Consider the following 25,024-nt stretch of genomic DNA (forward strand, 5'->3'; position numbering starts at 1 on the left):
AGTGATGGCGATGTGTATCAGCCTGGATAGAAACACAATACAGAGTCATCACCACGGCCCCACAGTCGTAAACCCGCTAAATTCCCAATAAATCCAGCAGCGGGACTTGAGGGGGCAAAGCAAACAGGCTCGTGGGGCATAAACAGCTTTATTAACGCAGTAAACATGTGAACTGTATGATAGCCAGGCCCAGAGCCTGAAACCCCAGCAGGGGCCATGATAAGGGGAGGGGGGGTAACAGAATTAGAACAGGGCAGATTTATGACTGCTAGGCTTTACCCTTCTTCATAATTAACATCCCTGAATCTGCGCGGGCTTCTTAGGGGTGACCCGACAGCCCGGAGGTAAACCTTATCAGCGGCTCCCAGGATTCCTCAGCCAAACGGCCCTCCCGGAGTTAGCGTGTTAATCTCCCGCCGCTCAGCATTAAAGCGCAGCGAGACGCGGGGCGAAACGAAGCCGGCCCCCCTCCTAAAACAGTCCACGCGGCCGACGCTCGCCAGCGGAAGCGCGGAGCCGTCGAACGGCTTCACAATTCACGCCGCCCGTCAAATAATCGCCGTGTACGGCCGAGGGCGAGCGCCATCTTTAAAGGAAGCGCACGGCGGGGGGATTACGGTCCGAGGCTCTTTCCTGAGAAGCTCTGAGCCCGGAGGCAGCAGACTGGGTCTGGCGCAGGGAGGCAGCAGATTGGGTCTGGCGCAGGGAGGCAGCAGATTGGGTCTGGCGCAGGGAGGCAGCAGACTGGGTCTGGCGCAGGGAGGCAGCAGACTGGGTCTGGCGCAGGGAGGCAGCAGACTGGGTCTGGCGCAGGGAGGCAGCAGATTGGGTCTGGCGCAGGGAAGCAGCAGATTGGGTCTGGCGCAGGGAGGCAGCAGATTGGGCCTGGCGCAGGGAGGCAGCAGATTGGGTCTGGCGCAGGGAGGCAGCAGACTGGGTCTGGCGCAGGGAAGCAGCAGATTGGGTCTGGCGCAGGGAGGCAGCAGATTGGGTCTGGCGCAGGGAGGCAGCAGACTGGGTCTGGCGCAGGGAAGCAGCAGATTGGGTCTGGCGCAGGGAGGCAGCAGATTGGGTCTGGCGCAGGGAGGCAGCAGATTGGGCCTGGCGCAGGGAGGCAGCAGACTGGGTCTGGCGCAGGGAGGCAGCAGACTGGGTCTGGCGCAGGGAGGCAGCAGACTGGGCCTGGCGCAGGGAGGCAGCAGACTGGGTCTGGCGCAGGGAGGCAGCAGATTGGGTCTGGCGCAGGGAGGCAGCAGATTGGGCCTGGCGCAGGGAGGCAGCAGATTGGGTCTGGCGCAGGGAGGCAGGCAATGGCTTGTGACAGGGCGGGCCACTTCTCTGGCCAGCGAGGCAGCGGAGCGGAATTGAATAAATTTGAACAAATTTGTAAGCGCCGCCTTCTGCCGTCCCCCCCAAGCCCCCCTCCACCCCCCCTCCCACTCTGTTCCGGCTGCGGCGGGGGTGGGGGGTGGGGGGGTGGGGGGGCGGCAGGTGGGCCGGGGCCCCTGTGACAGGCGCACCCGTGTTTCGGGTCATCTCCGCGCATCGCTACACCTGACCCCTCTCTCCGTTTACATCGCCCCCGACCGCCCCTGTGACCCGGCGCTACGGCGGAGACGCAGACCGCGGCGGCGGGCCGGCAGGCACGCGAGTGCAGGACCTGCCAATCTCTGCCGGGGCGTGACCTCGGGAAAAACACGCGAGGAGCGCGCGGCGGGGAAGGAGTTTCAGACCTGCCCCAGAATTGGGTGAGCCGAAAGGTAAAGCATATGTGGGGGGTTATGGTGCTTCCAGCCTGTCCCTCATTATACTCATCTTATGCAAAAACACCGCACGAAAACGTGGGCATTTCCCCAGCGCACACACACACACACACACACACACACAGAAAGCCATTTACGTTTTACGATCCTTTTTACTGAAGTGCTTATCAGCCATTACAGCCCGGTGCCGCGCGTTTTATTTATTAAGCGTCTCGGCGAAGATGAGGAGCGGCTCCCTCAGCGTACGGGCGCGGCGCGCGGCGCGTACTCACCGCGTCGGAGAGCACCTCGCTGTGGGCCGGGAGGATGTGCTCGATGCGCACGTAGGGCATCAGCGGGGACAGGATGTCCTTCAGCTCCTCCAGGTCCAGGTCCCGCCTCTTCACGCCGCGCTTGTTGACGCTGTGGGCCGTGCCGCTCAGCAGGTTGGGCTCTGCGGGGGACGGGGGGCGGGGCAGGGGCTCAGACCGAATGCTTAGACCGCGTGCTCGGTACGGACGCCAAGCTCACGGGTCAGAACCCATACCTACAGCACGCTCGTCAGCACCAAAACACTCTGACACAGAGCACATGACTCACTGCGGACCGGATATACACCCCAACCTTCACTCAGCACAGATACAGAACCTACACGGCAGTGCCACAGACTCAATATCAACAGGGCTGGGAACCACCCTGGGGTCACGGCTGGGGTCACGATGATGCAACACTACGGAGATTAATTTTGTTTTTGCAATAGCACTGTGATTCTTGCGATACATTGCTATTTTTCATTCATTAGTTCTCATTTGACCGCAGTACAAAAAAAAGTTGAAATCATATTCCACCGGAGAAAATATATGTCCAAACCCATTACACCCCATTAATTTCACTTAAAACTTTTACTTGTGTTAATGAACGCAACGAAGACATAGCAGCCTGTTAGAAAATAAAACAGTCAAGAACACAGGGGGTCCCTCTGCAGCTCGAATTAATTTCAATAAATAAGTTACAGTGCAATTAAATTAAGGGGAATGAACAGAAATAAGCGACGAAACTCTCAGCAGTTCAGCAGCTCTAGTGGAGTAGCGGTTGAAGACCATCTGCAATTTCAGATGGCCCATGCGTAACATGCAACAACACTTGTTTTACATTGAATATCTCAGTTACATCAGCACTGAGCTAGCTAAGCAGCCTGGTGCTAATATATGCCATATTTATTCAGTTAAGCAAGTGTCATCACATAGGCGCTCAATTGAAACAAGACAGTTCATGCCACGATTTTGCTACAACATTATAGCTGCAGTTCTTAAGCAAATGGAGAAGATGCCTAGCCAGCCAGAATTTTAATACAAAGATACGTAGTTCTTCATCTCCAAATTGCACATTTAAATTATGTAAATAACATGCATTTTAATATGTGTAAACATTTTGAAACCATACGGACACTTGGCACCACTGTATCGATACTGCATCGCATAAGAGTAGTCTTGCAATGTTATGATATATCTATTTCCCAATCCTCCACCCACACTCGAAACACCCTCATAATCACCAACACAAACTTTTATGGACAAACACAATGCAGGGAAAATACCACTCCACACAAACAGAAGTCACATAGCCACAGCATGCTGAACACATCACCAACCAGCAGTCAGAACTGTCCATGACACACAGACACACACACAGACAGATAGAGACAGACAGACAGACATTCACAGACACACACACACACACAGACATACAGACATTCACAGACACACACAGACACACACAAACAGACAGACATACCGACATTCACAGACACAGACACACACACGACTCGTCAGACATACCGACATTCACAGACACAGACACACACACACACACGACTCATCAGACAGCACTTTAACATCCGTGGTGAATCCAGAACTCCAGAGTAACGAGCCTTGGACCTGCAGAAGCCATTGATTGAAGCCCACACTCTGAGAGCTGGCATGCGTATTCCGCGGGGACCCATTCCAGTCAGGTTGTACATTTCAGAGTAAAACGCTGCGGTACTTATATACACCAGAGGCTCATCATTACATTATGGGAGGCTGGGTGAATAAATCATCGGCTCTGAGTGGTTCTGCTCTTCCCGGGGAGCTGGGGAGGGGAGAGGTTGTTTGGACTGGATCTCTTACCTCGGTCTGCCATTCTCTTAATAAGCTGGTGCTCTCCCCACTTGACGACGTACTTGAGAATATCCTGCTCGCTGGCCTGTGAGAGAGAGAGGGGGCGGGAGATGATTACGACCGGAGCGAAGGATTCAGATGTTTCCGCGGCCTTCCGGAAGCAGGGGGGGGGAATACCGCAGCTCAGACTGAAATGGGGATAAAGGAACTGATCGATAGGATAAATAAACGTCCTTCGCTTCTTGGCGGGCCGTGGGAACGGGCCGACCGGCGGACGTCAGGCTCGATTACGGCGCTTCGCCTCGCCGTCGTCGGGGGCGCCGGCGCTCGTCTTCCATCAGAGCGCGCTCAGGCGGCGCCTGTTCCCCGGGACCGCGCCCAAGCCTACGCTCGTGCCGCTGTGGCTCTCGCGCTCCTCTCATGTGAGGCCAGTGACGTGTCGCTCCGCACGTCTGCGCACAATAGCTTTACTAACAACACCAATTATGCACGGCTGCTTTACAGAACTAAAACAAAGAACTTAAAACAGACGTATAACTTCATAAAGATACCAAAAAATCTACCCTGAAAATACATAAAATCACCGTGTGTGCGTGTGTGTGTGTGCGTGTGCAGGTGTGGAACAAATGTGATATAGGAAATTATTTTGCAGCGCGGTATCTATATTTTGCGAATCCCACGGAATGGAGTGGTTGAATCACTCCAGATTGGCAGAGGTAAGAGGCTGTCACAGAGGAGGTCTGTGATTCTGGACAGGCTCCCGATAGCAGACAGCCACTTGGCTGCTCAGGGCTCTCTTCCCCCCGCTCCTAAAAGAGATGATGCAATCCGACTCTTTAGTGACTTCGCAGATCCAGAGCAGAGAAACCGCATCGAACACCTACGTTTCGGCACAGAAACAACCTGCTGTTATTTCAGCCAGTGTGCAAACACTTTGCTTAGTCACCGTTGAAAGGATTAATCTTTCTGAACAGCTCAGACAGGCCCAACACCCAGCAGCTTCCGCTGGATGCCAATCTGTATTAAATTGCAGAGTAATTACAGAGATTACCACAGTTATCAGAGTAGCAACAAAATGCCCTGTCTTTACAGTAATAAATGGTGACATTTTTTCTGTGCACAAAATGACATTTAAACCCGGTGTAAATAATTGAAAAGGAAGGCAGCTGGGTGGCGCATCCTGTTAATACGCTGTTCTGGCTTCACGGCTCCATGGTCTGGTTTCAAATCTGGACCGTGCTAGTACTGAGCAGTCCCATGGGGCTTCAGCATTGCCCAGGGATGGGAGGTTTTCAGTCGAGACAACGGGGTCTCATCACGCACCAGCGACCACTGCTGGTCGATCAGACAGCAGCGAGTTCATCCGAGGTAACACCGCTTTCCTCCAACTCGCACCTGCGTGAGCCAGACTTGTGAACTGCGCTGTGATAAGACGCAGCGGCTGACATCACGAGCTTCGGAGGCGAGCACGTGCCTGTGTGCGTTTTCCCAAACTGTCAACCAAGGTTGTGATGCGCGTTACAGCATGAGCACGATTGCATTAACTGAGGAGGCAAGAAAAAAAATGGAGAAAAAGCATTTCAGACAAGACCTGAAGGTAGCACTTAAGGTTTTGAAAGTATAATTAAAATCAGTGGTGGCTAAAAGAAAATGTGTCAAATTAACATTTAAATGTTAAGTGATTACTAAATTCTCACTGTTTAAATATAAATGGTTTAATAGTTTAAAAAAACGTGTAGTAGTAGAAATGTAATTTCTTAATGCAGGTCAGTCCAACTCTCTTCTTGGAGATCTACCATCCTGTAGGTTTTCACTCCAACTCTAACAAAGCACACCTCAGTCAACAGCTAGAGATCTTGTTGAGCTCCTAATTAGTAGAATCAGGTTTGCAAAATTATGGTCGAAATTAAAACCTACAGGACAATATAGCTAGATCTGCAGGAACAGGATTGGGCAGCCCTGTCTTAATGCAATGTCAATTTCACCAAGGCGTCCAAGGCAGTACACAGTAATAAATAAGCTATGAAATGAAACTGTCCAAACTGAACCATGGAAAAAGTATCATCATAGGATTTAGCAGCGAGGCTGGCCAATGGCATGAGCACTGGATCACAATGTAGTTATTTTTGACACCGGGCTCTCTCGCTGGTGCCCTCAAACATCTGGCAAACAGTTTCAAAACACAAGGAGGCCGAATGCAAGTCCAAGTTGCTGGGGTATGGAAACTCAGGTCAGGGTGCCAGGGACACGAATCCAACCTCCTGTCGCACCCAAAATAAATACCTCAAAAACTCGAAGCAAACTGAAAACATGCAGCTTCAGTTAAAACACTTTGGTTTCAAAGCAAAGCGATGCACGCGCAACTACTGTCAGATGTAGCCCAACTTCAGTACAAGATGTCATCTGCGGCTTCTCGTTTCCAATGCCTGGCCTTACTTATATAATTGGGTGCTTCTGCAGAAACGTAAATGCACAGAGAGAACATGACAAAACTGTATTTGTCAAAGTGGGTATTACACAATTACCATTACTGGGCCAGAATACAAAAAGGAAACCATCAACCCGAGGAGGAGGAAGTTACGCTGTGATTCAGTGGTTCCATTAATGCTAAATTCTGTGTTATTCAAGCAGAAAATTGCAATGAAAAGCAGAAAAATAAATCCCTTGTGATTCTCGAATGAAGACTCCCCGTTTGGCCAAAGTCATTATTAACTGTTGAATTATTACCGAGGCAACATGCGTGAAGGTTCTTGGTTTGCAACACATTCCTCTCTGCATCGTGAATCGCAGAACTTGGACATGGACAACAGCCAATCCTAACCCTAGCTGTAACCCTAACCCTAACCTTAGCTGTAACACTAACCATAACCCTAACCCTAAACCTAGCTGTGACCCTAACCCAACCCTAACCCTAGCTGTAATCCTAACCCTAACATGCTGTAACCCTAACCTTAACCCTAACCCTAGCTGTAACTCTAACCCTAAACCTAACCCTAGCTGTAACTCTAACCCTAACCGTAACCCGAACCCTAACCCTATCTGTAACCCTAACCCTAACCCTATCTGTAACCCTAACTATAACCCTAACCCTAGCTGTAACCCTAACCCTAACCGTAGCTGAAACCCTAACCCTAATACTAACCCTAGCTGTAACCCTAATAACCATAGCTGTAATCCTAACCCTAATACTAGCTGTAACCCTAACCCTAACGCTAGCTGTAAACCGAACCCTTACCCTAACCCTAGCTGTAACCCTAATAACCATAGCTGTAACCCTATTTTCCTTAAGAGTTGCATCCTTTAAATCTGTACTCAATGCCTAAAGAGCAGCCACAACTTTCACTGAATTCTTCCAGAAGCATAATTGTAGAGGATCAATGGACCACTTTCCATGGCGGACTACCATAGCGGGATATTCTAAAGCCAATAGTCACAGGCTGCCACTGAGTCTGACCCCAGTACACAGGGGCCATTTAATTAAGGATGACATGAAATCCATAAAGAGATATATATTTAGATGAACTACACAGAGTATAACCAGCTATCTATCAGCAATTTAGATACTGTTATACTGTCCAAATATCTTTTCGACTCAGTAACGAATCACTCATTTGCTAGCTTCCCAACAGTTTGCTTACACTGCCTCTCCAGCTTTCATAACTTGGTAAGGAGATGATATTACCCATACAGCGCACACCTGCCTTTTTCCGGTGTTTTCTGCTATAAACGTCCAGCGGGGGACCGCAGTGATAAAAGCCATTTATGACGTGTTTGTCAAGACATGCATGTCAGCAGAAATCTATGACTGACAGGATAGTATGTTATGCTAACGCTAAGGTTGACTTTCACACTTCTTGTTGCACTGGTACTGGTTCTATAAGCCTTACTATCCTTCTTTGTAGTTTCAGTGTTCCTCTCTCAAACTGAATGTATTCATTTTTCACCCTAGAACTGATAGTCTGCCTTGTGAATGGAATTTTGGCAAATGCGTAGGCAAATATTTCCTACACCATTTTGGCAAATGCGTAGGCAAATATTTCAGCTGTGAACAAGAGCACATTCATACCACTGAAAGGTTCCTCACCAGCTTTGAGATTTCAATTTTAAGGCTAGTAGCATGCTTACTTAGTAAACTAGCACAAAATCAGTAATTGAAATGAAGTTATATGAAATTGAAATTAAGTTAGATGCAACTGAAAGAAAGTTGTAATTGTAATTGAAAATGTAATTGAAATGAAGGTAAATGTAATTGAAAATGTAATTGACCTTGCTTTAGGATGGAGGTGCCAGCGGAGCCTGGAGTCTCACCTGCAGGTAGTCGGACTGGATGGCGGTGAGCAGGTGCTCCTTGCTCAGCTCGTACAGGACGTCCGAGGTCACGATGTGGCTGAACTCCTCGCACAGGAAGTGGAGGGCCTGCCGGTGGACCCACTTGGAGCCGTAGGGCTGCGAGCTCCATTTCAGGATGGTGATGACCGAGTCCAGCGAGATGCTCTCCACCACGATGTCCTCGCAACCTGGAGGGACGGGCCAGAAAAGGAGGCAGCGTTGAGCTCTGTGAACTCCATACTATGCGGCCTGACCAGCCGGCGCGTACCCCGGCCTCTCTGGAGCTCAGCTCGGCAACATCTGAGAGGAAAAGCAGGGGTTATTAATGCCTCATTCCTGCGGGCGCTTATGGGAGTTCATCTTAATCTGTCCGTGCGTTTATTTTTCAGTGTGACCGCGGGGGGCTAAGCTGGCTGAGCAGCACAGAGGGCCTCCCAAGCCATGGCCTTCATGCCCGCAAACAAAACACGCCACTTTACTTATTATCGCCTGCGATGCTATAGACGCCCAGCGGGGGACCAAACACAGTCCGTGTGTGCTGTCAGAAGACAGAATGCCTCAGTGTGAACTTTCTGATCGATAAAATAAACCTCCCATTTAACAGGGTTCCCTTTTAATAAGTCAGTAACACTTGTCAAAAGAAGTGAGAGGATTAAGTAGCAAGTTAATTAACCACATGGCTCCGTGTCATTTCATGACATGTGTGTGTTCTTTCTAAATTCCCCAAAAAAAACTCAATTAAACCTGAAGCGCTTCATTACTCTGTCGCACCATCCAACCCTGCCCCCCCCCCCGCTCCCTCCCTCTGAAGTGACCTTGGCAACCTGTCTCCAGGAGCAATTCTAACAGGGGCACTTCACTTTTATGGGAAATGGCTGGATGTCTCCAGAACATTCCGGAGACCCCTTGCCTACTCCAGTGACCTTGTCCCCGCCTCCTCGTTTCCAGGTGAGCGCCCGGCCCCTCCTCCTCCGCACACTCACAGTGGCATCAATCTAATGAAGAAGCCTGAAAACGCCCATCTCCAGGTGACCCGCGACCTGGTTGCCAGGGCAGAGCCTCATTACCCAACAGCCCACGTCCTCCAGCGAAAGAACAAGCGCCGCTCTCGGGCCCAACGTGTTTGCTGCGGCGGAGGAGATTAATCTTACCCACAGAGAAACTGGAACTCCGCTCGCTGGGGACGGTAATGACAGTGTGGCGAGGCTGGCGGCCTTTTCGCGAGGATCTAACTGCACTTCGACACGTTCGTCTCCGCGCTTAGCAATACGCTTGCAGAAAATTAAATGCTCTGCACAAAAGCACGCTCTCAATAGACAAAGACAGTGAGGCGGCCCCTAAATTCAGCAGCGGTGGGAGGACTCTTCATTGTTCTCTCTGAGCGGCCTATTTAGCGCACATTATTACTGAGCTCTATACCCGTATCTCAAGGGCAGGACTACGCTGTAGATATGAGAGCTTCAGTCAGCCCATAGCAGTACATGCAAATGTAAGTTTCCATTGAACAGTCCTTAATGTACGCTAAGTGGTAGCTCCATGCAAATAGCCTAAATGCAAGCTGAGTGATAGCACTCTGCAAATAGTCCAGCATGTAAGCCAAGACGTAGCTCCATGCAAATGGTGCTGAAGGCGAGCCAAAATGTAACTCTGTGCAAATGGCCTCGCATGCAAGCTGAAAGCTATCTCCATGCAAACGGCCCCGTGCGCGAGCTAAAAGCTAGCTCCATGCAAACGGCCTCGCATGCAAGCTGAAAGCTATCTCCATGCAAACGGCCCCGTGCGCGAGCTAAAAGCTAGCTCCATGCAAACGGTCCTGTACGCAAGGCTAAAAGCTATCTCCATGCAAACGGCCCCGTGCGCGAGCTAAAAGCTATCTCCATGCAAACAGTCCCGAGTGCAAGCTAAAAGCTAGCTCTGTGCAGTTAGAGCCGCTCCAGCGCAGGGGCGCTCGAACGCTCCGCGGCCGACCGCTGAGCAGCCGGAGTAACGATGGATGACCTTCAGCAGAAAGCGTTGTCCCAGATGCCAATCACACGCAGAGCTGCTCGCGAGCCTGCCGCCGCCACACGCCTGCAGTCTGGGCAGAGGCCTAGGATTTCTGTTTCAGGAGCGGCCCCCCTCCCCTCTCGCTCACCCCCCTCTTAGAAAAAATAAATAAATAAATAAGAACCTGGGAGCATAGCAGAGCAGCGAGCGTTCCCCACGTCCCCGCAGAAACGCCTTTGAAAGCCGCGCACGCGTCGACCCCGGCCCCCCGCTCTACCCCTGCATCCGAACGCAGGACGCATGGGAAGGGGAGATAGGAATACACGGGCCGACGCCGGGCAGAAATGCATTAATCTGAAGATAATTAAATGTCACAGTGGGCACTGACAAATTACACACCTAATTATGCACCCCGCTCTGGAAGAGCTGTGCTGTGGAGAAGAGCCCTGGAATGGCAGTTTGAGCTCCAGGATACACCCTCCAAATCCCAAAATACACCCCCCCGCCCTTTCTACCATACCTCTATCTGTCCCCCTGTGTTCCCCCCCTCCTCTGCCTAGGCTGGAACAGCCTGTACCTCCTGTAGCACAGTGTCCCGCTGCTGTGTTTTGTTCCTGAGCACCCGCTTTCCTGCCATTTGAAGGCAGCAGGCGGCAGCCGCTGTGGGTTAAGGGTCACACAGCGACGGTCGGGCGGGGGGGGTTGGGGGGCGGGAGAGGGGGGGGGGAAGAAGTTTAACAGAAAAACTGCATTTATATTTACCGCTGGTCTACGCTCGACTCAGCATTTCGCTTTCGAAACAGAGCGCTGCAGGATGACATACGAGGGTCCCTTCAGCGATCTCGGTGGCGGCCGGAGGAGCGAGCTGCGCGCCGGAGGTTTGCAGGCTCCGGGTCATAAACGCGGGAGGCCGCGAGCGTGCGCTCCCCGGAGGACAGGGGAGATTTAAGAGCGGGCAGGACTGAAAGGCGCAGACGCGGCAGCCCCGTCTCCCAGCCCCAGACGTACCGCGACCGCTATTTAAATGTCACGCCTGCTTAAGGCGGAGCCGCCTCTCAAAGGCCTTGCGGCGCCCACCCCCCCCCTGCCCCCCCCGCGCCGCGCCGATCCGAGCCTGACTGGATCGGCTCCCTGGATAATCCCGTCTGCGCGCCTTTGAAAACACGCTCTGCTCTACTTCTGTGTGTTTTCTTTCCCCTCCCCCCATCCCCCTTTGAAAGGTGTTCTTTCCCTCCTCCCCAGTTACTTTCAAGTCTTTTTTTTTTTTGGTTGATCAAAGTTAAGCAAATATACCTCACAGTGCCTTAAACGCATGACAGAAATCCATGTCTTTAAAGAAGGGTGGGGAAAAAAAGCCGTTAGCGTGAGAGCTAATAAACGGAAAGGAGGAAACGGCCGTTTTCCCACTTTATCTCCCGCAAACAGGCCGGTGAACCGAACGGGTTGCGCGCGTCTCCGCGCAGGGGCAGTTTGAAAGAAGCCCTCCTGTCACAGGGTTAGCTCAATACCAATGGCACATGAAAGCTCGGGGATCTGCTTCCTGTTAGCTAATTAGCATTCACAGTAAGGGAAGGCAGTCTCTTTGAGCATTGTATTTTATAAGCGTGATAAGAATCAGAGCTGAATTTAAACCGGTGTGGTCCCCCCCGCCCCCATCTGGAGACTGTCTATATTAATTGCAGACTATCTGACATTTGAGACATGCAGCAATAAGCGCTTATTTTAGACCACGATAACGCCACACTGCAGAGCCGAAGACGAACGGCTCCTTTTGTTTTATGGCTCCTTTGGTCACCGCTATTTATAGTCTTTGCTGCATTTATTTTCCCTGAAATACCCAGCAGACCCTGCTGCGGACTACAACTCCAGTCGACGCTCGGGGAGCCATTTTCACCATGCGGCGCTGGAAGTCTCTTTGAAACCAAGTGGGATGGCATAAAAAGTAAATCAGGAAAACGAGCCATTTCGGGCGGCAGTAAGTGTGGTCTGTTTCCAAGTCAACAGATAACCAGCTCTGAGAGCAACCAGGGTCCAGCTCTCACACTGGCTCCCTGGCGCACGGCACTGAAACGGCACCCTCAGCCTACGGGGGTGAAATTTCACCCTGTGAACCACTGGAGCCTCCAGTACTTAACTGGCATGAAAAACAAAACACATTACACAACCCCAGGATGCCACGACACCACCGACCAATTTATGAGGGCTCCTTCCAGACCCTGAAGCACCAAAACTATCACTGAACTCTACTAATTGAATAAAGGTGAAGATAAAACGGGAAGGAAAAAATAAAACCGTTAGTCTCACCAAAAAAAGAAAGCCTTAGGGGCCACCGGATGCGCGGCTGAGCGTGATTTAAATCACATTCTTCATTTTTCACTCCAAAGAGATCTCACCAAGCGAATAATTAATTCCATTCTTATTTATTTTGCTCTTTTTCTTCTCCCAGACTATTCAATTTGTCCACTTCCAGCGAGCGTTCCTCCTTAAATGTTCTGCAGCGAGAGCGTTGCTTGGACACGCCCCCTCTCAGGAGAGCGGAGCAGTAGTCACGTTGCCCACGCAGAACGTGATATCAGTGCAGTGGGCTGCGTGAGAAAGGTGTGCGTGGGGGTGCCGTGGAAACCGACTACCCTTAAAGCAGATGAAAAGCACCGCCATCTTAGGAGATTTCACATGCCAGCATTAAACACAAGGGCTGCGGGTTAATCATCTGCACCTGAGCCCCGGCGCGGGAATGAGGACCATGATGGGACGCCCTCCCTTCGGTCGAGCCGCTAAAGGCCGGGAGAGGCGGGAGATTTTGGGCGCACCGATTTTGGGTGCTCTGTTCTTCCTGCACGATTACTTATTAAAGCTGGGTGATTTTGGGCGCACCGATTTTTGGTGCTCTGCTCTCCCAGCACAATTAATCATAAAAAATGAATAAGGCCTTTAGTAATGGCTGCGGTGGGAGTTCCTCTGGTGGGGCCACAGTTGGCCAATTAGCTGGCGATGATGGGGGCATCACGGGGGCCTTGTCCCACTTGCACCGGCCTCATGGTCACCGGACAGTCCCAGCACGCACCCCCGTCATCTATATCCAGTCTTATTCGAACTTCAGCCCTTTAGCATCCACTTCAGACAACACATGAGGAACGACCAGCTGAAAGCAAAAATGTGAATGGCCGGAGGAGAGTGGGTTGTGTGTCAGAGGTTTATATTCTATTCTGTAATAAATGAGGGATGCAAAGCATCATGGTTAAACTGTGCGTAATATATGCAGTGGAGTACAATCAAAAAGGCTCAGCACAAATGAATATCAACATGGGCTATGATGTACATATTTTATGTCAGAGTTGGTATTGGTGTCGTAGCCGATTTAAAAAGCCATCAAAGATGACGGGTTAACTACACAGTTATGAAAAAGCCTGGCTCAAGGCCAACACTATGAAATGGCATAATTTATAAACTTCTCATTCTGACTACAGGATTGTTGTTATTAATTACTATTATTACAGATTCATTATGACAAATGAAAAATGATGTATTTGCAATGATAATTACCATATGAATCATCTTTTTCCCAAGATGATCAAGACACACAATAAAAGGCAAACTAGCAACACAAATCACCCTTCAGCTAGTGACATCCCAGTGAATTTAAAGAGGCTTCTTCTGTTTGTCCTCCAGCCTGAGTGGAGGAGTGGGTGAAACTTGTTCACTTTTCGGTCACCGACCGCCAACCATCTGGTTGAATCACGGGAGATCTGCCTCTTGCACAGGAGCTGAACGGGACCCCGCCCAAATACGTTTTTATTCCAGAACATTCTAAACACCGAGCCGAAATGGGCTCAATGGCCCGTTCTTACGCTGTTATGAGAAAGCACGGGCTCAGGCGCCATTATGGGATGGTGCGTAAATGTGTGCTGTTTGGCTTTCACACAGCAGAGCAGAGCGTGGAGAAATATAAGCACCTGCAATATGACTGTAAACAAGGCCATAACACTTACACAGACAATGCAATATGGTAAAGGATATTAATATCTAATGAATCTGAATGAATCTGAAAAGGCAGGCACTAGCAAGACGGCAGGGAACCACCAGTTTGAATGTTCAGATCTGTTAAATATTACTTCTGAAGCAAAATGGGTACCAGAGATACTGTTAATATTAGACAGGTTAACAAAGGTCATCGGCGATGAAGCGCGTCACTAAACCAGTTGCTGTACCTTGCTAGAGCTATTCCTAGTTGTGCTGGTATTGCTTTACGGCTATCTGATACAGGCAAGTCTGCTGTTTATTCCATTAGGTCAGCCAGTCTTATTATCCCCCCAATACAGCTGATGAGAGCTGCATGCGCAAGATGGGTCCATGCAGCACAGCGAACTGACCCCGCGTCTCAGGTCAGGGTAGAGGTTTCACGGGGATCTTTTCATGCATTTTCATTGGATGCAGCTCGTTACTCTGCCCACAGCGTAAGAGAGGAAAGGTGTGTGGGGTTATTTCAGGGGCTTAGTTTCTGGAAGCAAAAACCCCATTGCTTAGATTATTGCTTAGATTAAAAAGTACGATCTGGAGAATTTGCACTGGAAAAAACTCTTCCAGAACCCTAAGCCCCGTCTAGGTTTCCACTCTATGCCTCCTCCCACGGTGACGGAAGCAGGCACAGCAGTGACTCCGATTGGTCCGTTATCGGGGGGAGACCAGATTAGCGAGACGGGGTAGATGTGTAGGTCAAAAAGCCTGCGCTTTCGGAAAGGCGTATGGGCTGACCCGAGACAATCGGATTCCGCTTGCGCTCGGCAGCCAGAAAGGCCCTTCTGTTTGGGCTCCTCACCATCGCGTCCCGCACAGATTGCAGGTTCGCTGATGATGAAGTGCGGCTATTTCCCCTCTCCCTCTCACTTAGCGAGCTGGGCCCGGGCCAGTGCATGTCCAGCCCGGACAGAGTCCTCTTCCTGCATCTAAATCTCTCTCTCTCTCTCTCTCTCTCTCTCTGGTCTGCTCTGCACGGGCTGCTCTAGAAGTAATTAAGCTTCCCTCCGCTCTCCTCCTTGAGAAAAAGCACAGATTATACAGCACTGACTGCTTTTTTAGTTTTTTTTTTTAGTCAAAGGCAAACTACCTGTTTGGGCCGATAAAACAGCCTGCTGAGCACAAATAATCGCCACGGAGACGGCCTGCGTTCTCGGGAATTCCTGCGATTTCTCCAGCCTCAGCGTCACTAGATCAGTCCCTCCCCAGGGGGTTGGAACCGATACCCCATCAAAGAGAGGGAGGGGGGGGACGGGGCCGTCGTCCAGGAAGCAGAGAGCCCGGCTCTGGGCCTTCCAGAGCGCGCACAGCTCAGCGTGTATCTGGAAATCTTTCCCGTCGGCAGAGCGGGGTCCAGAACAGAACGGCGTGAGCGCTGCCACGTGAGGAGGAGTGTGGGCACACACGTGTATGGGTGCGCGTGCGTCCGTCTGTGCGTGGGATGTGATGCGGTTTTGACTGTACTTAAGACTGCAAAACTACACATTAACCTGTCAAGCTCAGACAGAGATTTAGAAATCCTGCCCAAATGAGTTCCGCTCCGTGATTCCCGGTCAAAGTCTGTCACAATGAACCCCATAAACCCACTGTGAGGCGAGAGCGAAGTCTGTCACAATGAACCCCATAAACCCACCGTGAGGCGAGAGCGAAGTCTGTCACAATGAACCCCATAAACCCACCGTGAGGCGAGAGCGAAGTCTGGAGGAAATAAAAAGAGCAGGCGGGAGGATCGAAACGCTCGCTGCCTCCATGCCGAGGTCACCCAGGCTGGCAGCGGCAAGGTCACTGCATGTAAAACGCAAGCTGCACGGTCTTAATTTTACACTCGAGCACACATGCTCTCTGTGATGTGTGGATGGGAAGGGGAGGCTGTCGGTGTGAAGGTCAGGACTCACTGCTACCTGCCCTGAGCCAGCACAACCCTCAGATTAAATACCCCAGCACAACCCTCAGATTAAATACCCCAGCACAGCCCTCAGATTAAATACCCCAACACAGCCCTCAGATTAAATACCCCAACACAGCCCTCAGATTAAATACCCCAGGACAGCCCTCTGATTAAATACCCCAGCACAGCCCTCTGATTAAATACCCCAGCACAGCCCTCTGATTAAATACCCCAGCACAGCCCTCTGATTAAATACCCCAGCACAACCCTCAGATTAAATACCCCAGCACAGCCCTCAGATTAAATACCCCAGCACAGCCCTCAGATTAAATACCCCAGCACAGGCCACAGATTAAATACCCCAGCACAGCCCTCTGATTAAATACCCCAGCACAGCCCTCTGACTAAATACCCCAGCACAGCCCTCTGATTAAATACCCCAGCACAACCCTCAGATTAAATACCCCAGCACAACCCTCAGATTAAATACCCCAGCACAGGCCACAGATTAAATACCCCAGCACAGGCCTCAGATTAAATACCCCAGCACAGGCCTCAGATTAAATACCCCAGCACAGCCCTCTGACTAAATACCCCAGCACAGCCCTCTGATTAAATACCCCAGCACAACCCTCAGATTAAATACCCCAGCACAGGCCTCAGATTAAATACCCCAGCACAGGCCACAGATTAAATACCCCAGCACAGCCCTCTAATTAAATACCCCAGCACAGGCCACAGATTAAATACCCCAGCACAGCCCTCTGATTAAATACCCCAGCACAGGCCTCTGATTAAATACCCCAGCACAGGCCTCTGATTAAATACCCCAGCACAGCCCTCTAATTAAATACCCCAGCACAGCCCTCAGATTAAATACCCCAGCACAGGCCACAGATTAAATACCCCAGCACAGCCCTCTAATTAAATAGATATAGATATAGATATGGGGGCGATATAGCTCAGGAGGTAAGACCGATTGTCTGGCAGTCGGAGGGTTGCCGGTTCAAACCCCGTCCTGGGCATGTCGAAGTGTCCTTGAGCAAGACACCTAACCCCTAACTGCTCTGGCGAATGAGAGGCATCAATTGTAAAGCGCTTTGGATAAAAGCGCTATATAAATGCAGTACATTTACCATTTACCAAATACCCCAGCACAGGCCACAGATTAAATACCCCAGCACAGCCCTTTGATTAAATACCCCAGCACAGGCCTCTGATTAAATACCCCAGCACAGCCCTCTAATTAAATACCCCAGCACAGCCCTCTGATTAAATACCCCAGCACAGCCCTCTAATTAAATACCCCAGCACAGCCCTCTAATTAAATACCCCAGCACAGCCCTCTGATTAAATACCCCAGCACAGCCCTCTAATTAAATACCCCAGCACAGCCCTCTGATTAAATACCCCAGCACAGCCCTCTGATTAAATACCCCAGCACAGCCCTCTGATTAAATACCCCAGCACAGCCCTCTGATTAAATACCCCAGCACAGCCCTCTAATTAAATACCCCAGCACAGCCCTCTGATTAAATACCCCAGCACAGCCCTCTAATTAAATACCCCAACACAGCCCTCTGATTAAATACCCCAGCACAGCCCTCTGATTAAATACCCCAGCACAGCCCTCTGATTAAATACCCCAGCACAGCCCTCTGATTAAATACCCCAGCACAGCCCTCTGATTAAATACCCCAGCACAGGCCTCTAATTAAATACCCCAGCACAGGCCTCTGATTAAATACCCCAGCACAGCCCTCTAATTAAATACCCCAGCACAGCCCTCTGATTAAATACCCCAGCACAGCCCTCTAATTAAATACCCCAGCACAGCCCTCTGATTAAATACCCCAGCACAGCCCTCTGATTAAATACCCCAGCACAGCCCTCTGATTAAATACCCCAGCACAGCCCTCTGATTAAATACCCCAGCACAGGCCTCTGATTAAATACCCCAGCACAGCCCTCTGATTAAATACCCCAGCACAACCCTCTGATTAAATACCCCAGCACAACCCTCTGATTAATAAATACCTTCTGATGAAATACCCCAGCTCTGAGCTGGGCACAGGGAGTGATGAGAGAGGAGGGGGGGAACAAGAAAATGAATGAGAGGGAGATGGAGGGGCGGCAGGAACGGAGGAGAGTCACGCAACTTTAAGGGCGGAGAGAGGGGGCCAGGGAAGGAAAGAGAGCGAGAGAGAAAGAGAGAGGGAGAAGTGATGGGAGGGGAGGTGGCTGAGAATGACAGATGGAGAGAAAACAAGGACGCGCAGTCACTAAAAGGTCACACAGTTATCACAGATAAGAGATTCAAGGGAACTCTCTATGCTGATAGGTCCCTGTCGGGGAATGGCGCACAGCGGTGGGGGCGGGGCCAGCTTAATGATCCACGCTGCCTGCCTGCCCGAGACGCCCCCCCCCCCAAGCCGCACAGCAATGGTACCGCAACAGCGGCACGGTCCCCCAGATTCTAATCTCTGCGGATGTGGGGGTGGGCGCAGAGGCAAGGATTCATTCTTCTTCCCCGACATGGTGAAAAATGCATGAAAACCAAAGCGAGAGAGAGAGAGAGAGAGAGAAAGCACAGCTGATTAAGAGTGTGGCAGACGCTCGGCGCAGTCCCTCCGTCAGACTGAAAAAAAAAATCACCCGCTTCTTTCCCTCCATCTGCGCCATGCCAGACTCTTGGATGGTGATTCCCTGGCTTATAGAATTCAACCAGGGGATCAGTGTAAGAAAAGGGGGGAGAGACAGGGAGGGAGAGAGGGAGGCAGAGCAGGATAGAGGGGGAAGGGAGGAGAGAGAGGGGAGAGAGAGAGAGAGAGAGAGAGAGAGAGATAGAGACCCCCCCAGGGGGCTTACCCCACATAAATAAAAAAGAAAAAACGCGGGCGCATTAAAAAGTCATCTGAAATGCGAAACCTTCTGAGGGGAACCTGTCTGCTGCTGTCGTCTGGATAAGCCCCTCTCCCCCCTCCCCCCTCCCGCCTCCGCCCTGCCCCCTCCCCCTCCCCCGTGATCCCTACCCCTCCCCCTCCCCCAGGCAGCGTGCTGTGAAATGTATTTTTAAAGGCGCTGAAGACGGCGAAGCTGCACGCGTAGCCCTCCGCGGCGCTGTGACAGGCGCGTGCTAGCCGCCGCCGCTCCTCCTCTGCCGCGCATGTGAACGGCTCGCACGCTCTGAAGGGTGTCAGTGTGAATTAGCCTAGCGCGGGCGACGCCGCGGCGCTCCGATAGACGCGTGCTAGCCGCCGCCGCTCCTCCTCTGCCGCGCACGTGAACGGCTCGCACGCTCTGAAGGGTGTCAGTACGAATTAGCCTAGCGCGGGCGGCGCCGCGGCGCTCCGATAGACGCGTGCTAGCCGCTGCTCCTCCTCAGCGCCGCATGTGAACGGCTCGCACGCTCTGAAGGGTGTCAGTGTGAATTAGCCTAGCGCGGGCGACGCCGCGGCGCTCGGCTCAGGGGGGACCTTCTCACTCCCGCACTCTTCCCCGTCCGTCTGCGCCCGTGTCTTTAGGATTTTAAGCGTCTTTTCTCTCCTCAGACTCCCCTCGCTTGCGTTTGTGGCCGCACCGACCTGACTGGCGGGGGCCGGGAGGCCGAGAAGCCCCGCCCCCAGCGGTCCGCCGACTTCCCTACGCGGGATCGGTTTCAGTCGGGGGGGGGGGGGGACAGAACCGTAAAAAGGCGGCGCTGCCTGGAGCTGATAGCCTATCCGCCCGGCGGCTGCGCTCGCGGTGCCGGGCGACCTTTATTTACCACGGGGTCGTCCCCGCCGCTCAGACGGGCGCCCGCCTTTGGAGCGACGCTGACATTTGGGAGTCGGCTAATAAATACATGGAATAATAAAAGCCCGACAGGCCGAGTGAATTTCGGCTCGGCGGCCCTGTATCAATAAGTCTGTCACGCCGGGACATTAATACTCCCTGCCCATCTACCTGTTAGCGGGCCAGCCGTGTCGCGCATGCTAACTAGCCCGCGCGACGTAGTTAGCCGCAGAGCCTCCGCTTCAGCGGGGTCGCCCTGCTCAGCGTTTTCTGCACCAAAATCACACTGCGCATTTGTGACTGAGGGACGCGTGGGGAAAGTGACTAACAAACAGCCACCAATTCGAGCTGACTCCTGAGAGAGGAACGAGAACTGGGAGCGCGAACGCTAGCTAATGACAATAGCGCTAACGATGTCGTCAACGGCGACGGGCCTAAAAACGGAATTATTAATAACAATAATGTGCGGAGCAGGAGGAGCAGGAGCGCTGTCTGGCTGTCGGGAGGTTGGGGCGAGACGGCGACTGTCCAAACGATCTACGACGGCCAGCTCCGCCGCAGCGTCTCCCCGTCTTTAAGGGCAAGTACCGGAGACGGCGGTATTAACCGCGGCCGGCGTCGCGATGAAAGCGCACGGACACTCGCCGTCACCTGAGGTGAAGCGCTGGCAAAGGAGCCGTCCCGCCGCGGGGCGGGGCGGGGCGGGGCAGGGCAGCCGTCCAGCGGCCTCATCTGCGATGCATTAGAACGTGAAGACCGAGCTCTCTGAGGACGGCCGTCGGCCCTCCGCCCCCCCACAAACGGGCCGCCGTGGCGGGGCGAGGAGAACGCCGCGCCGCTCCAGAACCTCGCCGGCGCCGCTAAGGCCCTCTCGGGGGCCGACCAGATCGATTTTCAGGATGAAACGTCCGAGGCCATTACTCCACCCGGAGAGAAATGACGGCTCTGAGAGGAGATGGCTTTCCCTTTCCCTGCTGCGGCGGGGGAGGGGGGGGGAGGGGGGCGTTCCAGGTTACCCGTACTCCGGCTGCAGATCGAACTGGGCTGTGACGGGGGGGGGGGACTTATTCTCACTTTGGATGCTTTTCCCTCGGGGACGAGGTACCAACTGCAGCCCCTCGCCCCCCACTGCCTCGCACCCGCAGTCCAACGGTGCCTTCGTCTCCTCGGAAACGGAACAGGTTGGGAATTGTTCAGCCTTTAATTTAAATGTAAACCACAGGCTGACGACTAGAAGAAAAGGTGGGGGATGGGGAGTAAACCACGCCAGTGTGCCTACGGCATTAAAGCTGCGTGTCTGTCGGTAGGGCCCCTACAACAGAGCGCAAACACTAGGGAGAACGCAGAGGGAAGGGGAGAGGGGGGAAGGCTGCAGTACAGCCAGATCCCACGCAGTATATGTGTACCGCTTCATGGAGGCTAAGAGGAGCCTGACTCAGACCCGAGCCTGGCTGATCAGCTTGGACAGTCCAGTGAAGCTGAACTCATAACTGAAAGCAGACCCAGAGAGCAGAGGGAGGGAGGAGGAAGAGGGAGAGAGAGAGAAAGAGAGAGATAGAGAGAGAGAGAGAGAGAGAGAATGAGAAAGAAAGCCCAAGAGAAAAAGGAACAGGCAGACAGGCAGCATCCCAGTCTGTTCTGGAATCTCCTGACAGTTTCCCCGTCCATTAGACACAGGGCTCAGCTACCCGCCCGCCTAACATCCATCTCCGCTCAGGAAACGCCACCGCCATCACAGGAGAGAGAGCCCCCTGAGATGAGATGGAGTCTTCCACGTTCCAAATGAATCATCATTCACCGCGTGGATTTCCAAACCAGACGGATTAAACCCCGGCTGGATGCACACATTTGAAGGTTAAAAAAAAACAAAAAAAAAACAAAACCTTCTCTTGTGGAAGAGCGCAGTGAATTTAACGATCCCCCGTCGGTTATGTAATCCCGGGCACGGCTCAAACCCCCCGAAGCCACGTTTCCGCCCGCGTCCGAGTCCCTTAACCACGGGCCGCTTCCTCCGCGCTGACCGCTCTGCGTTTTCGCACGCAACGCGAGCAGGAAGCATCAAAGCCAGCTGCGCGCACAATGGACAAAGGCAAGACTAATGTCCCTGAATTCAGGGCGTCCGCCCCCGAAGCGAAATTTTCCAGATGAGAACGGCGATCAAAGACAGCGCCTCACAATGGGAAAGGGCCAGCGGAACCACGGCCTGCAGTAGCATGCAGGGATGCGCGAAGAAGAAGAAGTATAATAATTCCCTAGTAGAATTATCACCCCATAACACAAATGTGTCATAGCCTCACCTTCGCCACAAGCAGAGAAACCCGAGAGAATAATCCAATAACTACATAACATGCACTGCATCAAGGCTTCAGGAAACTGAAAAGAAAATGAAAGCCAGCAGGAAAAACTGAGCACGAACAAGGCGTTGGATAACACTGGACCGCAACACAAAACACAATAATCTGTTCTCTATCTGGTGTGTGCATCAACCCAGGACTGCGATTCTCTCTACACAGCCCAGTCAGAAAAACAGAGGGACAAGTGAAATCATCCCTATTAGTATTCCATTTAATGTTCCAGCCACCGCGCTCTCAGCAGATAATCAGCGAGCGTCTCCGCTCCTTTTTAATAAAACCGTTTCACGCGGCTTTACTGGACGAGATGAATGAGCACGCTGAAGGAGACAAATGCGTGTGAAAATAAATGACTTCAAACAAACGGCTCCTTTCTTTAAGGAGAAGCGGCGATTTGCTGGAGCCCGTCGCCGGAATATCAATATTCACCAGGGCGCGGCGCTTTTTTCTGTGCGCCGCGGAACATTCTGTGCGTTTGTGTTTCTGTGCCATTGTGTTTCATCCCCCCCGTCCCCCCACGCCCCCCCCCGTCCCCGTCCCCGTCCCCGTCCCTGGTGAATAATTGCCGAAGCCGTCCCGCGGTAAGAAGCAGAGCAGACGGGGCGGCGCGGAGGCAATCGCCTCGGACGTGCCCACCGGCGCGAAACATCCCCCCAAAATTGGGAGCCGTAAATTCCTGCCCTCGCTTATCGAGAGGCGAAGGGGAGGCGAGTAAGCAAAATGGTGAAGGTGAGGGGGGAAAGGAAAGAAAGAAAAAAGAATCAAAGGAATGAGGAGGGAGAGAGAACAGGGCCGCAGAGCCGTGTTTGGGCCAGTCAGAGCGCATGTAGCGGGTCAGAGCGGGGCGTGACGGGCCTGGCGGGCGTTAAAGGGGCGGGGCGTACCTTGTGCCAGCATGTTGAACTCCAGGAAGAGGGCGATGTGGTAGAGCTCCATGGCCTCCTCGGCGCGGGTCATGCTGCTCTTCCCGGCCACCAGGGCCTGCACCTCGCTCAGGCTGCCCACCGAGGGGCTGCAGGGCAGCACGTAGGACAGGTCCACCGCGTCCGTGTACATGCAGTGCAGGATCACCCGCGCGTACTTCTTGGGGATGATGGACTCGTCCAGGATGATGCGGGTGGGCGTCTGGAGCGTGCGGTCCGTGATCTCCTCGCCCGTCCGGATGCGCCGCTGCAGGAGGTTCCGGAAGAAGGGCGAGCGGGCCGAGAGCACGGCCTTGTGGGCCCGCAGCTCCTCCTCCGGGCAGCCCTGCCCCCCGGCGACGCCGCAGCCGGCCCCGCCCCCGGCCCCGCCCCCGCCGCCGGCCCCGAAGGCCTCCACCAGCTCGGAGTCGGAGGAGAAGCTGAGCAGGGAGTCGTAGTAGCACATGTAGTCGAAGAGGCCGCGCATGTCCACGTCCAGCGAGTTGGGCGTGCCAAACTCCTCGCTCAGCTGCACCAGGATGTCCACGTTCTGGAAGCGCGAGTCCTCCACGCCGAACTCGCCCGTGTACAGGTAGTGCAGCAGCGCCGAGAACATGGGCATGTCGATGCCCGCCGTGTTGATGTCCATCAGGACCTCGGCGCCGTACTCGGGCGAGGAGGACAGCAGCGTCTTGAAGAAGGGGCAGCGGGCGGCCAGGATGGCGCGGTGCACGGGGAAGCAGGTGTCCTGGAAGATCAGGTCCACGTCCGTGCAGTACTTGTACTGGTAGAGGGCGGCCAGGTCGCGCTGCAGGCTGGGCGCCTCGGGCCGCGCCAGGCTGGCCTGGAAGTTGAGCTCCTTGAGGGCGGCGGTGCCCTCGTACTCCTCCACCAGCGCGTTGGCGTCCCGCACGTCCCAGCCCGACAGCAGCTCCCGCATCTGCTTGGCGTGGTCGGCCGAGCGGCTGGACTTGCGCCGCTTGATGAACTTCCTCTTGAGCGTGGCCAGGCCCGAGCTCTTCTTCTTCTTGTCCTGGGGCTTGTCGTGGCCGTGCTCCAGGCTGTAGAGCTTGGGCTCGCAGCCGTAGCCCTGCTGGGAGTACGACGACGTCCCTGCGGGGAAGCAGACGCAAGGTTAGCGCGGCGCGGCGACTCGACGCCTAGCCCACAGCCTGAAGAGCCAGGTCACGGTGGTTCATTCTGTGGCACTTCAAATTCACAGGACACAAAAGCCTCTTAGAAAAAGGTATTCCTTTCTTATTGAAAATCAGTGTCCTGATAATATTTATTTAAGATCGCTCCCCACAAGAGGAGAGCAAGCACCACGACGGTGGAATCCAAATTACCTTGAAATTAAAATCCCATCATCATACACCCTGGCCTGGGTACAGAAATATGCTCCTTCAGCATTTAGGAATGCGCATTGGATTCCAGCAAATGTCAATTAAAGAGTCTAATCAAAAATTGTTCAGCTGCTCCGCCACTCTCAATTAACGGGACTGTCAATTTGAAGAACATACGAGTAGCAGAAAAGCTGGAGAAAAAAAAAAAAAAAACGGATTTTTACGTGACAAGATTTGCAATTCAGAAAGGCAAACATTTGGAGGAATCAAACGTAATCCCGTTCTGCAAACGGGAGATTTTAAATGACTCGCGGTGGGATTACAGCCAGTGCAAACAGCTTCTTAACGGGCCCGAGCAGGAAGCGGCTCTTTCGGTGGAAAGATCACTCGGGCGTGAGGCGCACGTCACTCAGCGCATTCCACCCTCTCATCAGAGGGGAAAAGCAATCTAATCGGTTTAATTAGGAAACTATTATCCTTAAGAAATGACAAAATGGCAGCGTATAAACTGGGCTTTAAGAAGCGCACAAAGCAGC

The 25,024-nt window shown here is 52.7% G+C and overlaps 1 protein-coding gene across 1 annotated transcript in view; it reads right to left on the reverse strand.

Annotated features, from left to right (window-relative positions):
• Positions 1 to 25,024, reverse strand: part of btbd7 (BTB (POZ) domain containing 7) — a 78,764-nt gene that overhangs the window by 13,697 nt on the left and 40,043 nt on the right. Inside the window, 4 exon segments of the mRNA XM_035390934.1 lie at positions 2,036 to 2,196; positions 3,911 to 3,986; positions 8,210 to 8,418; positions 23,128 to 24,258. Coding sequence (XP_035246825.1) covers positions 2,036 to 2,196; positions 3,911 to 3,986; positions 8,210 to 8,418; positions 23,128 to 24,258 — 1,577 coding nt within the window.

This window comes from Anguilla anguilla, chromosome 1, assembly GCF_013347855.1.
Source record: "Anguilla anguilla isolate fAngAng1 chromosome 1, fAngAng1.pri, whole genome shotgun sequence".
Taxonomy (NCBI): Eukaryota; Metazoa; Chordata; class Actinopteri; order Anguilliformes; family Anguillidae; genus Anguilla; species Anguilla anguilla.